At 44.2% G+C, this 14659-nt stretch overlaps 1 protein-coding gene across 1 annotated transcript in view; it reads right to left on the bottom strand.

Moving 5' to 3' along the window:
- Positions 1-10325: 10325 nt before the first annotated feature.
- LOC144180550 (xaa-Arg dipeptidase-like) overlaps positions 10326-14659 on the bottom strand; it is a 29038-nt gene continuing 24704 nt past the window's right edge. Inside the window, exons 6-7 of the mRNA XM_077708879.1 lie at positions 12500-12793; positions 10326-10484 (exon numbers count right to left, since the gene is read on the bottom strand). Coding sequence (XP_077565005.1) covers positions 10456-10484; positions 12500-12793 — 323 coding nt within the window. The 3' untranslated portion in view covers positions 10326-10455. The remainder of the gene's footprint in view (positions 10485-12499; positions 12794-14659) is intronic.

Raw genomic sequence — 14659 nt, 5'->3', positions numbered from 1 at the left:
CGTGCTTTTGAAATAAACTTGACTAGAAATAGTATTATAAGGGAAAAATGTATTTCGCATCTATCTGTTTACAGGGGCTGCTAGTTTTACTCATTTAAACATTTCGATCTCCTTTAATAAGTGTGTTAGATACCTGTTGTTTTGAACAATGCACCCCGCCCAGCACCCGATTTCAAGTTTTAAAGCAACAGTTGTGAAATATTCTTGGTTGGGAAGTTTTGTTTCTTTTTGCCGAAGTTTGCCATTTTCATTTCTTTTTGTAAAATGCAGTTGAATAAAATATTAAAAACGATAGACTTTCTTGGGTTAATTGAACTAGAAAATTTTGGCCTGTCTGCCTGTCTGTCTGTCTGTCTGTCTGTCTGTCTGTCTGTCTGTCCGTCTATGTGTGTGTCTGTGCGTCTGTCTGTCTGTCTATCTACAGTCACTCGATGCAGCTAGCCGTTCGAAGTGAAACAGATGCTGCGCAATAGTCTTATACACTCATAGCCAAATCTAAACATCTAATTCCAGTAATAATGTTCATACTTATCAGCATTATTTAACAAGAACAAGACATTACGCAAATATGAGACAGAAAATAGATACACGAGTAATAATTACAAAGTTCCATTATTAGAAATTTACTGATGCTTGCTTTTTGCGATAGCAAATAAAATACTACCTCAACTGCAGGAAACTATCGCCTGCTGTTGCCCGCGCTACTTGGCGGAATTCAAAAAATCACACAGCAACAGCAATGAAAGGCTTTACTACATAGGTTTCGCGTTCCACTTGGAACGCTCGTGGAGTAGGGCAACGTGGTTTTATAAACGTTGTAGTCGTGTGCCTCGATTCACGCGCGTCTCCGCCGTACGGGGGCGGTGGCATCGAGGCACCCGGCTTGGAGAGTGGAACAGGTAAATTTAAATTGACTTGAGCATACTCTAGCGTGTTATCTTGTAAGGAACGAGACGGTAGAGGGATGAATGAACTTGCCAGGGGCGCTATTCGACTGTCGGCTTACGTCAAGTTTTGCAACGAAAGGAGCAGATACGTGGCCAATTTTTTTTACTCTAAGCCTAATTGTAAGGAACAGATATCTAGTTGAGTGCTTAGGCTTGCAAACTTTACTCTTCTGCTACATGAAAGCGTCGAATTCATAGCAAGCAGGTACATAATACTGCTCCAAGCCTAATTGTAAGGAACAGATATCCAGTTGAATGCTTAGGCTTAGGAACTTTACTCTTCTGCTACATTAAAGCGTCGAACCGGGAGAGCAGCTATTGTACAATCCCAGACAGAAATGAATCGGTACTTTTAAAGCAGAATATTGAACCGCGGCATTTCGCACAAACAAATGGGATTGTGCTTAGCCAGGTCACTATTTGTATTCTGTAATTAATACCAGACAGAATTTTAATGCAGGCCTTAAGGATCGCTGTATTTAATGCATTCATTTTCTTTGTACAAAAAAGAGTTGAAGCCCCCATAAAATAGAAATTATTGCGATCAACACTGACACTACTTGACCATGATATGGCAATACAGTTGAGGTTAACTAACTACTTTGCGAATATTTTTCGTTTTAAAACCCTTGCCTCAATCGTAATTTGGGATTTTGTTCTGCATCGGAATCAAGCAGTCTTAAGAAAAATATTTTGTATTTGAGAATGCGAGAAAGAATGTATTGCGTATATCTAGCCAGTAAAACCACGAATTTTAAATTTTAAGGCAAAACACTACATCAACTTCACGTTTTTCCACCAGTTTGAATTTATCGACATGAAAAATAGTCCACGTCAATATGTTGAAGTAATCATTCTCGGCGTCATCGTTTCCAGAATAAAGTTGATTTGTTAGTATTTGTGAATGTTTTACATTAGAAACGATATTTAAACTAGGAATACCACCATCACTGCACTAAAATAAATAAATTTTGCCTCTTAATATGCAATTTTGTTGCTATATACGATATAAACAGGGCTTTTGGAGGTTTCGTCCCAAAATACAGCATAAATTTCATCTTTGATTTCAAACTATTCTGAAACATATTACAGAATTGAAGACAAAGAAAGCTCCCAGAAAATTCATTAGTTTTTTTCGTTATCAAACCTATCAAACGACGCCTTTTTTTCCGTAAATGAGGAATGTGTTGTATTGTTCCTTTTGGCTCCAAGCGCTGCGGGAGAATACAATGAATGAAACCACAACCCGTGTAACTCTGTTTGAAATAAAGGGAGCTACACTATTTTGATTAGCTTCCATTAACGGCTCAACTGGCGGCACGTGGTCGCCTCCAAAGGAAAAACTGGGAGATTGCGATGACAAGCGCTCCAGCCATCGTGTTTCGGCTTATTTTGCTTGTTTCCTTGTTTTACTGCCACAAATAAAAAAATATCCTGCCACCCCTCTTGATGCCTGGTTTATAGGCATCGGTCTTGATTTTATGGCCTACTTGACGGTGCAAATCAGTGTGGTACCTAAGGACTAAGCGCAAACTGCATCTAATTCCTTATGCTATATTGCGAATTTCTGCTTAAGGCTCTAGGTAAACTGGAACGCACTCACAATCTCTGGCTGGAGGGGAGCATCCAGGACTTTAGAAGCTGATAATTGTTTTCGAATAAATTATTTAGGATTGACTCTTGTCGTAGTGTGCGGAGAAGCATAGATAGCGATAACCAAATTTGTGATTCATGCTCTTCGCTTGTCGTTTAACGTTTACGGTTACGCTGCAGTAAGACTGAATAAAACTAACCACTAAAAAAGAAAATGGAAGTAATATTAGGACCGCATCATTTACCTCTGTAGTTACCTACGCCACACAGACTTACATAATTAGCTATGTAAGGAATGAAAAGTATCCGACGGGTGATACCCTAAAAGGGCGTTTTCCCTGATTGAACGACTGATAGGAATGGTGTCACATTTCTCAAAATAGCGCCTTTAAACAAAGCAACTAACGGGGAAAAAATTTAGGTAGTTTTTATGTCGGAGGGATTCGACCTTAGATACTCCGAAATGACCGATGAGGACCGAACCTGTGGACTACCACAGCTGGATGATAGAGATGGGCTAACGCTTACGCAATAAATGTGTTGTGGCCTTCGACGTATATACGTGTGTTAGAAACCTGGGCTCAGTAATACAAGATAATTTTTACGGAAGTACATATCAGGTGAGTATCGAAGCGCGATGCCGCTGTTATTGTGCATGTTACGGTAACGAGAGCCGTTGGAGAAGCTTCACTGCTATAGTAGCTAAAGGAGGATGAAAACACCGAAAATGCGAAAGGATGATCATTACAATGACGGAATACGTGCGTACACTGGAAGCGTGCTCTGTTGGGGCTATGTGCTTAGACTACATACAATGGGAAGCACTGTCTACCACGACACACTCGTTCTATACGTTTAACGTTTCGGTGTACGCGGGAAGGCACACTGTACTTAAGTTGAATGCAAACTTCTGCTACTTGGTACATTACGACAAGGACAACTGCGCGGAAAGCGATGAAAAACGAAGAAAACTAGACACGCGGGGCGCAGGCGGGCGACAACTTTTTTTTTGAGGAAAGAAACTCAATATGAACGAAAATCCATTCTATGCATTTGTATCTTGGTGCTCAGAAGGTACACAGATGGTCAACTGACACACGCGTCACCTTTGCTGAGGATTGCGTACGCTTAAAAAAACAACACATATGAACGCTTAATTCATATGTCTTTCTTTACTCATCAAAAATTAGTTGCCAGTTTGCGCCCTTTTTGTATAGTCTCCTTCATTGGTCCTCGTTTTCCGCGCAGTTTTTTTGTCAACACTGGGCTGCCGTCAAAAATAGAACTGTGAAACATGGCGGCCCACATATTACCGTCATATTTGTGACGCAATACCACCCCAATGCTTTCACAACCACTACATCATAAAGAGTGCTTAGGTGTGCAAGTCGTTTTTTCCCATCTGCGCCTTGAGGCTACATCTACCGTACAGGAAGAACTATAATCCACTTAGCGTGTAAGCCTGCTGGGTATTCATGGAAATACCGCTTCCTGGGGCCAGAGTGTGCCCCCTGTGTGAGAACTGACCCACGACCACAACCAACGGAGGAGCCTCCACTACATTGTACACTTTATAAACTTCTCATCGAACTAAGCTCTATAGTCGCTACCTGTACACTTTTCACGTTCCGTATTGACGGCAAGCCCCTCTAATTTTTTTTACTTGTGTGACGTCGACGCAAAGCAACAAAAGCTGCAGTCAACATTTTACCTAGGAATCGGTCAGGTGATGTGGCCATATAACCAGGAACCAGGTAATACAAAAAATCGGGCTCTCCCGAACATACCTCTGCAATATAGCCGCTTCCTATGAAAACACCGTTAATGCTGCAAAAAATAGGCCGTGGGTGGTGTTTGTATCGCAGAAATGACTATCTAACTGCAAGTATTACTATAGGACCCGTTTGCGCCACTTAAAGTCCGCTTTGCGAAGCCTCCTGAACATTCAATATCTGCGTGCGACTATTAAAAAGGGTGGCTCAAGTTAAGGTACCTAAAACATATGCAATACATCAGTAAAACAAGGCGTAAGGAATTGTGTAACCGTAAACTTTATTAAGGTACATAAAACAATGAATTCATAATTAAAGCGATGCGTGAGCAGTTGCATACCCGTAATGTTTATTATCCGCAATGTTTCTTTCAAAATGTTTCTTTAACTTTTTTGATTAGGCGCTTCCGTGTGATAATGTTAGGCGGTTTGACCCTATTAGACCGAAAATTCAGAAGGGGAAGGAGTCGCCTATTTTAATGGCGCACATGTAAATTTACACGGACAGGTCAGTGGCAGTGGCAAATGCGCGCGCGCCGCCGCTCTACTCCGCCCGTCCTGTAGGTCAACCGGCGAGGGTTGGTCCGCAGCGCCACGAACTAGCGGCGGTGAAAGGTGGCAACTATACCCGAAGCGCAGGCCGTATGAAAGTGCGCGGCCGCCGCTCCTCCAGCCCGGCCGTGGGCGGGGTGAGTGCGCAGTGCATGAAACCTTCAAATTTGGTCTTCGTTCGACATCGTATATCAATTCCGGTATCGCAGGCATTGCATAGAACTGTTCTACACGCCGTTTTTTCAAGCGTTTGCTCTCTTTTCTCTAGTCATATTTTGGCTAGTTTCATTAAACACGTATTGCGCAGATTGCACCTAATCTGTCGGAGCTGTGTGTGTTCTTGTCATATTTTTCAGGGCATGGCCTTTGGCTGTCAGTAGTACTCAGTACGACGCTCACTGCTGCTTGCCATGGTGCCCACACAGCGCCCAAATATACTTTCGCTAGCTGCCCGTTCTTGGGATGCGTTTCTTTCGCGAGCCCGTGGGGCAACAGCTTAGTTTAAGCTTGGTATTACGTTCAGCTCGCTCTCGCTCTTCGTCCTGATTAAAAAAAAAAAGACAAAGGGATTCAGGCTATGTGAGCACGTTATCATTTTTGTTAACCCAAACAATAGCTGAATTGCATTAAGAATGTGCCTAACCAGTGTTGTGAAATTACAAAAACCCATTTTTTTAGTGTTGCTAATAGTTTGACCGCATGATGGCTGAATAGAATAAGAGAACTTGTGTTTTAAATAGGTGGCATGCACTGGAGGCTATACTTGAGTACTAGTTGCAGTGAAATTTACAGACTATTCGCAGGTCATCTGTCATTGCAAGCAGTTTGTGTACTATATCACCTATCACCTGTGCAGGTGTACAGGTTCCCTCAAGACAGAGCCAACCAGCCAGCTGCATTCGTCATACCAAAACATGGTGTAAGCACTTCATGGATCCTGCCCTCACAGGACTCACAAAAGTGGCTGTGCCAACTGCTGTCTCAGTTATTCAGTTGTATTGATGACTGCCTGCAATGCTTCTTGCTGCCTTATTGATGCTTCTGATGCATACCGCAACTATATTCAATCTATTGAACCTTGCCATTAGCACCTAAAATCTAACGCAAGCCTCGACACTCAATAAGGCGTGACCACTGAAAAGACTACCGTTGACTCAAGGAACAAACTGTTTTTTATCACTGACATACCTCATCTCATTAAAACCACTAACAACAGCGTATACAGTCTCCAAACTCTACTCGCAAATTATTGTTTCTGCTAGTTGTAATATTGTGAAAACAGTACATCCACACAAACCCTTTTACTTTATGAAGACTGCCAGGATAAGAGGTCATGCTAAATGTCGTTTGTCACCGTACGTGCTGCGTGTTGTCGGACTGGCCTAGATGAAGAGAACCATGTTGGGACCTACGTTGTCAAATGCTTATGGGATTCTGTAATGTTACACCATTGTCTCATACACGAGAAGCATATACTGCTTCCCTGTTTCTTATATTAGACTGTTCGCATTGACAGCGAAATGCATGAATTTGTGTGCCTTAATCGAGCCTGGAACCTGTCGATTCACTACGTGCACGTACCTAAAATATCCCCGCCTGGCCCTTTGCCTTTACTGGGAAGGCGACGCTTTCGGAAGGTAACCCGACTTCTTGGGAAAATGCACCCTTGCAAGGAACCAGGAGGAAGCCGATTTTTTTCCTCTTAACCTTTTGCGTGTGCATCTCCACACAAATGTGATTTCTGTTCAATTACTGCTACTGATTTGAAGTTGCCCCGAGGCAATATACCTCATTTGAGTTTATCAAATAAGCGAGGCCATCAAAGCCTAAGTTTTTCCCTTCTTTCACATCCTAACTGGAGAAATTGCCACACTAAAAAAATTATCTCCGGAGATAGTGGTTGTAAACAGTTGCAAGTACCCTAGTGTCTAGATTATGTAATGGTTGATATTTTTGTATGACTGCAACAGCGCACATAGTCTGAGGGTGTCGTAGATACAAGTAAACCTGTGGATGGCTGAGTATTCTGGGTTTTCTGCATTTTCAATTACCGTGGAGAAAACATAATTTGTGTGGTCGTGATACCTTTACTTGTGCATTTTTTTTCATTCCTGGAAACGTATTTTCCTCTCTCTACTGTGTATTGTCTCTGTTGTGTATTACTGTTGCAAAGAATGATGACAATTTGAATTTGTTGTTCCGTTTGGTTCCATGCAATAAATATTTCTTCATTTATGATCTGTCTTTTTTATGTGGCTTGGCAACGTGTGAACACACCACATAATTCTTAACCAATTGTGAATGGTACTGTAAATTCCAATTTCACATTTTCAGAAAAAGGTTTTTTTTGTAAAAGCACGCGGGCACTAAGCCTGAGAATGACATATTCAAATAAACACTAATTATTGCATGAAAGCGTCCGAATACCGTACCGATGCCCGTCGCCGTGAGCAGCGCTTTGCAGTCCTTCAAACTACCCGCCAAAATCAGTGTCCGCGAAACCGAAACCGAAAGTGAACGTACGAAAGTGAACGAAAGTATGGTTAGTAGTTTGGCTACCCGGCCGCTCGGTGCGCTACACTACAGTACAGTCATTCGGCCGCAGGGCTCTATGGGAGTGTCCACTCTCACCAGTATTTCTTTCTCTATGCGTTTGCTACGAGCTCACTGGATTTCTTTTTCGGCAGCGCCACGACCGTGAACTCGTTTTCATGCAACAGCTGGTCGGAAACTGGTGACAACGTATTGTTCGCCTCCGCCAGCTGCGTTTCTCCACCGACGAATTTCACACAACCCCGTTCTGCTGCTGCTGGTTCCACTAACCTACCGCGACAGTTTTCGGTAGGGTCTTAGTTCGGGCAGAGTGGTTCGGGCTACGCTGCTGAGTTTCCTTTCGCGTCTCGCTCGCTGAGAAAGAGTAAAGTTTCTGCGACAGCTTCCCCGCTTCCGAACTCGCGACTCGCGAGTGTCATGTACTGGTCGCTACTCGCGGACTGCGCACGCGTTCCGGAATCGTCGTTTCGAAGCGGATGCTATGCCTCTGCGCCCTTCTCGTTTTCCTGGCTCGCTTCTGTGTCCAAAAATACGAGTGCGGTCGCTGCGCTTTTGCCCTGGGACGATTCGTCTTCCGGCCCCGACCTCTCAAAAACGAACGGCAGGCGTTGGTCCCGACTTTTCGGACCGCTCGCCTGAGCCATTGGAGAAGTCAGGCTAGACGTCGGCGAGCGCTCCCGAAGCTTCATCTCTTGCCTCTTCAACTCGAGCTCCAGTTCGGCTAGCTCTCTCCGTTTCTGTTTTTCGGCTTCCTCCCTCCGTATCTGCTTTCCCCGTTCCTCCCACCGTTTCTGCCGTTCAGTTCCTTCGCGGTCACGGCGCTCTTTGATTTCAGTCCTGGCCTCATCGACTTCCTCAGCCGTTACGTTCTCCTTCCGCATAATCTCTAGGATCGCATGCTTTCGTTTCGCACGGCCTAGGTCAAGGCCTAGCTCCTCGTAACTTTCCATGAATTCCTTCACTTTAAGGTCCTCCATCGTTTGCACTGGCCTCTTAATTGCTGCTTGACCAAGTCAGAATTTCCTTGTCATTCCTTTACTATCGAGCTACTAGTAAGGCACGCGCAAGTAATTCTCACCGCTCCTTTGTTTACATTCTCACCACTAGCTTTGGTTTCAACACACTTCCTCTAGGCTTAAAACAGTGAAAACTTTCACAGTGCTTCACACTGCCCTTCTCTAAACTAAAATAACCTGTGCTACAGAAGTGACGGAATTTTGTCACTGAGACACGAAACAATAAAAAGGCAGGCTAGCGCAGCACCACGTATTCCTAACGGCGAGGCCGACCAGCAGTGTTTAATCAAAGTGCACGCACAGTCCGCAGGTACGCAAAAGTGCGGCGCACCGCAGCACACGGGCCTGCGGTGCGCTGGACTAGCCTATTTTACGCACGAGCATGGCCGATTAAGCTTTTCCTTTTCGGATCGGCTGTTGCCAAAACGTCCTTTCCACCAAGTGTAATAGTTTAAACAAGAAGTGCTTAATACAAATTCCACTTCATACGATCGTCCATCGTTAAATCTGCCAGTGGCAGACCGCTGTCAACGCTCTGGCAGTTTTCTCGACGCTGTAAAAGTTTTTAGCGCTGCAAAGCTATTTTCGCTTGTGCCACGCTGATCGCCCGAAGAGATCTGACACGCCAGAGATGGGCTAGAGACCATGTCGCAAAGCAATCGGGAGTATCGAGACCATTTTGCTTCTGCCAATATGGGATCATACTGGACCCCCGAAGCTTTGTACTACCCGGAAGTCGGTTTGGCCTCCAACCGTGCAGCGCCGCCTGGGAAGCACAGAAGCCCTATAACCGATGTTTTCACAAGTTACAGCAAAAACAAACGCAGCTCGATGGATCGTCGAATAGGCAACGGCCATAAGGAAAAACATGATATATACATGTGCGAATTTGCAGACGCATCTATCGAAGACTTGATATATTTCCAGCCGTTTTTCCTCAGTACTGACACTCATGTATTTCTAATTCCGCATACACCAAAAGGAACAGCAACGGAAACATGCAGAACAAATGCTGCTTTTTTTATTTATCGTTTTTTGAAGTTTCAGGTATCAACCATAGCTCGTTATGGTTTAGGAAATTTAATCGTGAGACTCCCTCTAAGCACGCCCTAAACAGCAACAGAAAGATTGTAATGATGTGTATTGCCTCCAAAACTAGAAAATTAAGTTCACTTGCAGTATAGCGGGGAAAATTTTTATGCTCTAGCTAAACCCAATTTAAACGAAGATTTCGTGCACAATGTAGAGCGCGGGGATGAAAACACGACGGGAGAAAAAAAAGTGCTTAACCGCCCTTAGATCAAAGCGTCAACTGACTGCAGTTGCACATTCTTGGACGACGCTTTGTTGCCTCCTACAGCCGAGGGATTATCAGCATGCACCTCACAGGGTGTCGAATTCTGGGCGGGAGGTAACTTACAGCTTCAAAGTAATGGCCGCACCTGAGCGGTCAACGAGAGGGTTAGATTTTAAATAAAACTTATCAGCTGTAGAAGAATGCAAAATTACGCACACATTACATCAAAAGGCGCGATACAAAACGCGTTGCTTCCAACAAACGCAACGTTGTCGGCGCCAAGAGAAAAAAAAAACACCCGGCAATATGAAAACTGACTGCTCGCGCGGATTGGTAACTTGTGGCGCATGACATTTTTCCAAAATTAAGATTCTGTGCTCTGACGGGATAGGTAGCCAATGTTTCATAGTGCTGTCTAACACGATTGACGACGGCAAAGGATCGAGTGGCTGGCATGCAGACTCGGTCATGGCCGCCATGTACATAATTGAAGTATGTCGATTTTATATCTGTACATAAATCATACATCATCCCCCACAGCTCGTATCCTGCTGCCAATCAAAAATATGACGCATTCATCCGCAGTGGAGCTTGTTTTCAAATGTTTTTTTTTATAAGTGTTTATTCACTCAAAGCTTGCACAGTCTTTTACAACGGTGATGAGGGTTCTATTGTTCAGAGTTGGTAGCTTGTGTTTTTGGTTTTCGAAGTCTTCAGTCCATGCACTCACTTTGACGATGAGGGATTCTGGCAACCTAAAGGGCAACCAAGAAGTAAACGTAATTCATTTTTATGTCCCCAGTCTCTGCTAGTTTGAGAGGAATGATTTGTAAGGGTACTTACCTTACATCACTTATCTTTGCAGCATTCGACCGAAAACAGTTTACTGCTTTTCATCTGTTATTTTATGTTGTAGTATCGCTCTTTTTGAATGACTGATATAAACTCATAGGGCAAGTGCGAAAGTCCGCACAAACAATTTTCCAAAGCATACAATTACGAATTATTTAATGAGCACCTCCGTCACCCTAAGCTGCCTTATACTCTCCAGAAAGATACCTGTTACCGTTTTTAACTGCGATAACTTCGCAACTGCAGCCTGAATTTGTAGTTTTATTGGCACTACAGTTACGCTGTGCTAGAGCCTTTTTTGCTCCACGAAAAACTAAGAATACAGAAATCCGTATGTATTTATTTAAAACTGCTAACAATACCTACTTTCGTTACTAATGTCACTGCGCAAAACAGAAATAATTTTAATCTTGCATCTCACAAACCGTACCTTAGTGGGATACTTAAGTGAACACTATCCAGTGAAGCAATGCCGCTTCCTTTCCATGCAGAGTAAACGAGATTTCAGGAAAAAACTCTCCAGGATCACAAGACGGTGGCTGGGTAGTTTAAACAAAAAGAAAGCAGGCGAGTGCATCTTGTTCTATCAGCTCCGAAGTATGCAAGTAAGATTGGTTTGTTTGAGTTCAGTGCTACTGCAGAGTGTTTTTTTCAGAAAAATCCAAGTTATATTTGCGTTTACCTCTCGCATTGAATGGAATTTAATTGTAAATTCATGTTGAAATCAACTTCTACAGCATTTAAAAGGAAATGTAATAGCAGTTTGGTTTGATAGAAAACTGTTACTGATGGCCGAAATGTTTGTCGTAGCACCAGAAAGAAAAACATTTCTGCGAATGGTAAAGTGTTAACCTTCATAATTTCCGGCAGGCCTGACGGCGACGTATGCGGACGCCGAATTCTTGGATATACGGCGAAAAGAAGGCGACAGTGCTGCCACACTGCTCTTGTGCAACTGCCGCTAAAAATATTTCGAATGGTTAGTATAAAAATGGTATCCTTTGGCAGTGCCAGAGCTATGGCTACTGAAGCTTGCGTCTGGAGCCGCCATCGTCTGATTTTATGCTTACCGTATACTTCTCTTATGCTTATACATAAAGGAGATGTATCCTAAGTTAACAGTCTTCGTGTTTTTGTTGCCCAAATACCAGATGAAACATTATATGAGCATAAAAAGAAATTCCGGGAAACTCCAGTAGGTTGCCTAATCGTGCAATTCGCAGATAACTGTCTAGTGTTGACTATCGCCCGGTCTACAGGCTGTTTCGAAGCAGAAAAAGTTTTGCAGCCTCGTGCCGCTCATTGGGGCTTAATTTCAACCGACAAAGCGAAATGGAAGGGACAGTGTAATTTGTATTGGTCACATTAGTATGGATAATATGTCTCCTCACGGTTCAGTTATTAACCCATTTTTATGAAAGCAGTTATGGTAGCCACAATTTTGTCCAACACAAAAATATTGTATGCAGATATGACGTTTCCTTACAATTTTCACAGATAATACATCTTCAGAACATTCGGGCTAGAAGCATGGAAAATGAGTGATAGTTTTGCATAAACGGGCACTTAAACAACTAACTGCACCTGTTTATGTCTGTTGATTGATTGATTGTTGGGGTTTAACGCGCCGACGCAACGCAGGCGATGAGGCGCGCCGTAGTGGAGGGCTCCGGATTAATTTTGACCACCTGGGGATCTTTAACGTGCGCCGAAATCTCGTACACACGGGCGTTTTTGCTTTTCACCTCCATCAGAAAAGCGGCCGCCGCGGCCGGGAAACGAACCCGCGACCTCGTGCTCAGCAGCGCAACGCCTTAGCCACTGAGCCACCACGGCGGGTCTGTTTATGTCTGTACAAATTTTGCAATCGTACGATAGGTTCCTCGGCTGTACTCTTTTACTAGTTCTAAATGCTCACCATTAAGGTAGGCGGACTTCCACTCATCAAACTCCCGCTTGATTTCAGACAGCAGTGCCGGGTCAGTGAATAAATCCAGGGCGGTGAGCGCTAGTATTTTGGCTGCCCGCAGGGTAGGCGGCTGGGCCCCAGGTGCATTCGCACCTACGGCGAAAGCAAGGGTGTGGTTCCCGTCTGTCGCAGGGATAGCAAAGACCGGATGTAAGGTGGGAAGTTCCTGTGACACGTTGCCGGCGTCTGTCGATGCACCGAATTTCTCCACGTGGGTCATGTCGGCATCCGTGAACTTTATGCCTGCATTATAGTAATCATTTCCGCTTGCTTAGCATGCATTGAGTAAATTCTGGTAGTCCTGTTAAAGCGGACACAGACAAGGCAACGAAACTGACGAAAATGGGAACTTTAGCACGCCATTTTTCACAATGCCCTGGTTTGGGCCAGGGTAAGTAAAGCTTTACCAATCGGTGCCTTTTTCCATTTTTTACGCTATACAAAACGTATTTATTAATACTAACCGTTTGCGGCCGGAAGATGTCTTTTTAGAAATAACACTGTTTGCAGAGATATTCGGCCAACCAGAGCTCCAGAAGTGTGAAGAGCTTACGCCTACGTATGTGGTACTCGTAGGATTTCATACTCCACAGATTTAATACCTCACCCCAATACTCAAGTACAGCTTAAGGGCTCAAGCAAACCTTTGTAGCGCAGAATAACAAGGAACTTAGTATACCAAAACAAGACGAGCGCTCACTTTCACCTACTCTACTCGGCGATACACTGAGAGCTTATTTATGCATAAGCTTTGATAAAAAACTAAGCCCAATTATAAAGAATGCATAACACACACGCGGCCCTTGGATATCAACGTCGACAGGCATATTCACACAAAAATTTCTGGTTCTTTTCCGACAGGCCGCGGAAGGCGCACTTACGCAGTGTCCTTGTAGCCTGCCTATTTCAGCAGCTTCAGTAATCTCCGACACATTTTTGCCTTGCATGATAAGGGTGCCTGCAAATTCTGGGCCGTAGCAGCAGTCACGGCAATGGGTGACAGAGTGACCCCTCACAGTTCGGTTCAAGTTGTAGTCATGTTCGCAAACCTGTCATTCATGCATTGGCCTGTTTGGCTTACGTACTCTCTACCGCAGTCCCGAATATCACATAAAATACGCCCTGATTACACTCGGCAAATCGATTCTTATGCTTTATTGAGCTGGTACGAGGTTCCCTATTGCCTCCAATGGCAAGTTCGCAAAGCGCTTCAAATTTTTTGGGAGCACAGAACACGACGCTTTCGTTCCGACGCTCTATTGCAGCACAAAAGACAACGTAAAGTTGTATTAGAGGGAATGTCTACCGACGAATAATCTGGGAGGGACTTTCACCAACCAAAAATCACCAATGCCACGCCGGTGCTTAACACTCTTCAGTAACTGGGTAAGTTAGGTTACGTTACTAACGCAACATATTATGTCCTTTCGTATTCGCATCTCAACCTTTTGTAGCGAAAGCCACACACGCTACCTCGGGCAGTCTTCAGGGGGGGATGAGTTTTGACCTTCAGAGCGTGACGTCAATCAACACGCCCTTCCGCAAGCGCCCGGAAATGGGCAGTGGCTCGATGGCGGGGAGAGATAGGCGGCACGCGAAAGATAGGTGAAGAGGGAACTGAGACGTGCGCGAGACCCATGCGGCCACCTGGCGGAGGAAGGCGAGGAGGCCGCCGCCGTAGTGATAAGCGTGTGCCACAAAGTAAGGCCAGGAGGCTACGTGCAGAGCAGAGCTGTGTGCGATTTAGGAAGACGAACATCCAGCTCTGCTCGCTCGTACAGCGGCAAAGTGTAAACAACACCGTGAGGCGAAAAGAGATGATGAATAAACAGTGTATTTATTGCAAACATGCCTGTATATCGGTGCAAAACGACACCTCGACAATGGGCCTAGCGAGGACAGTGAAGCTTTCGCTATCAACTAGGGTTAACCAAAGCTAAACAACAGAATTTGTTTGCAACGTCCTCTGTTAAGCTACTCGCTTACAAAGCCCTCGTTGTTTGAAAACTTGATTCTGGTAATACCATCTATGACCACTACCAAAACTACATATGTAACAGCGATTACTCAGTTCAAAAACGCGCAGCCAGGTTCATCGTTTCCGACTAT

This window comes from Haemaphysalis longicornis, unplaced genomic scaffold (genome assembly GCF_048455015.1).
Source record: "Haemaphysalis longicornis isolate Haplotype H1 unplaced genomic scaffold, Haemaphysalis longicornis Haplotype H1 scaffold_4, whole genome shotgun sequence".
NCBI lineage: Eukaryota > Metazoa > Arthropoda > Arachnida > Ixodida > Ixodidae > Haemaphysalis > Haemaphysalis longicornis.
The sequence above is the reverse complement of the archived record's forward strand: the minus strand, read 5'-3'. Positions and strand labels throughout refer to the sequence as shown.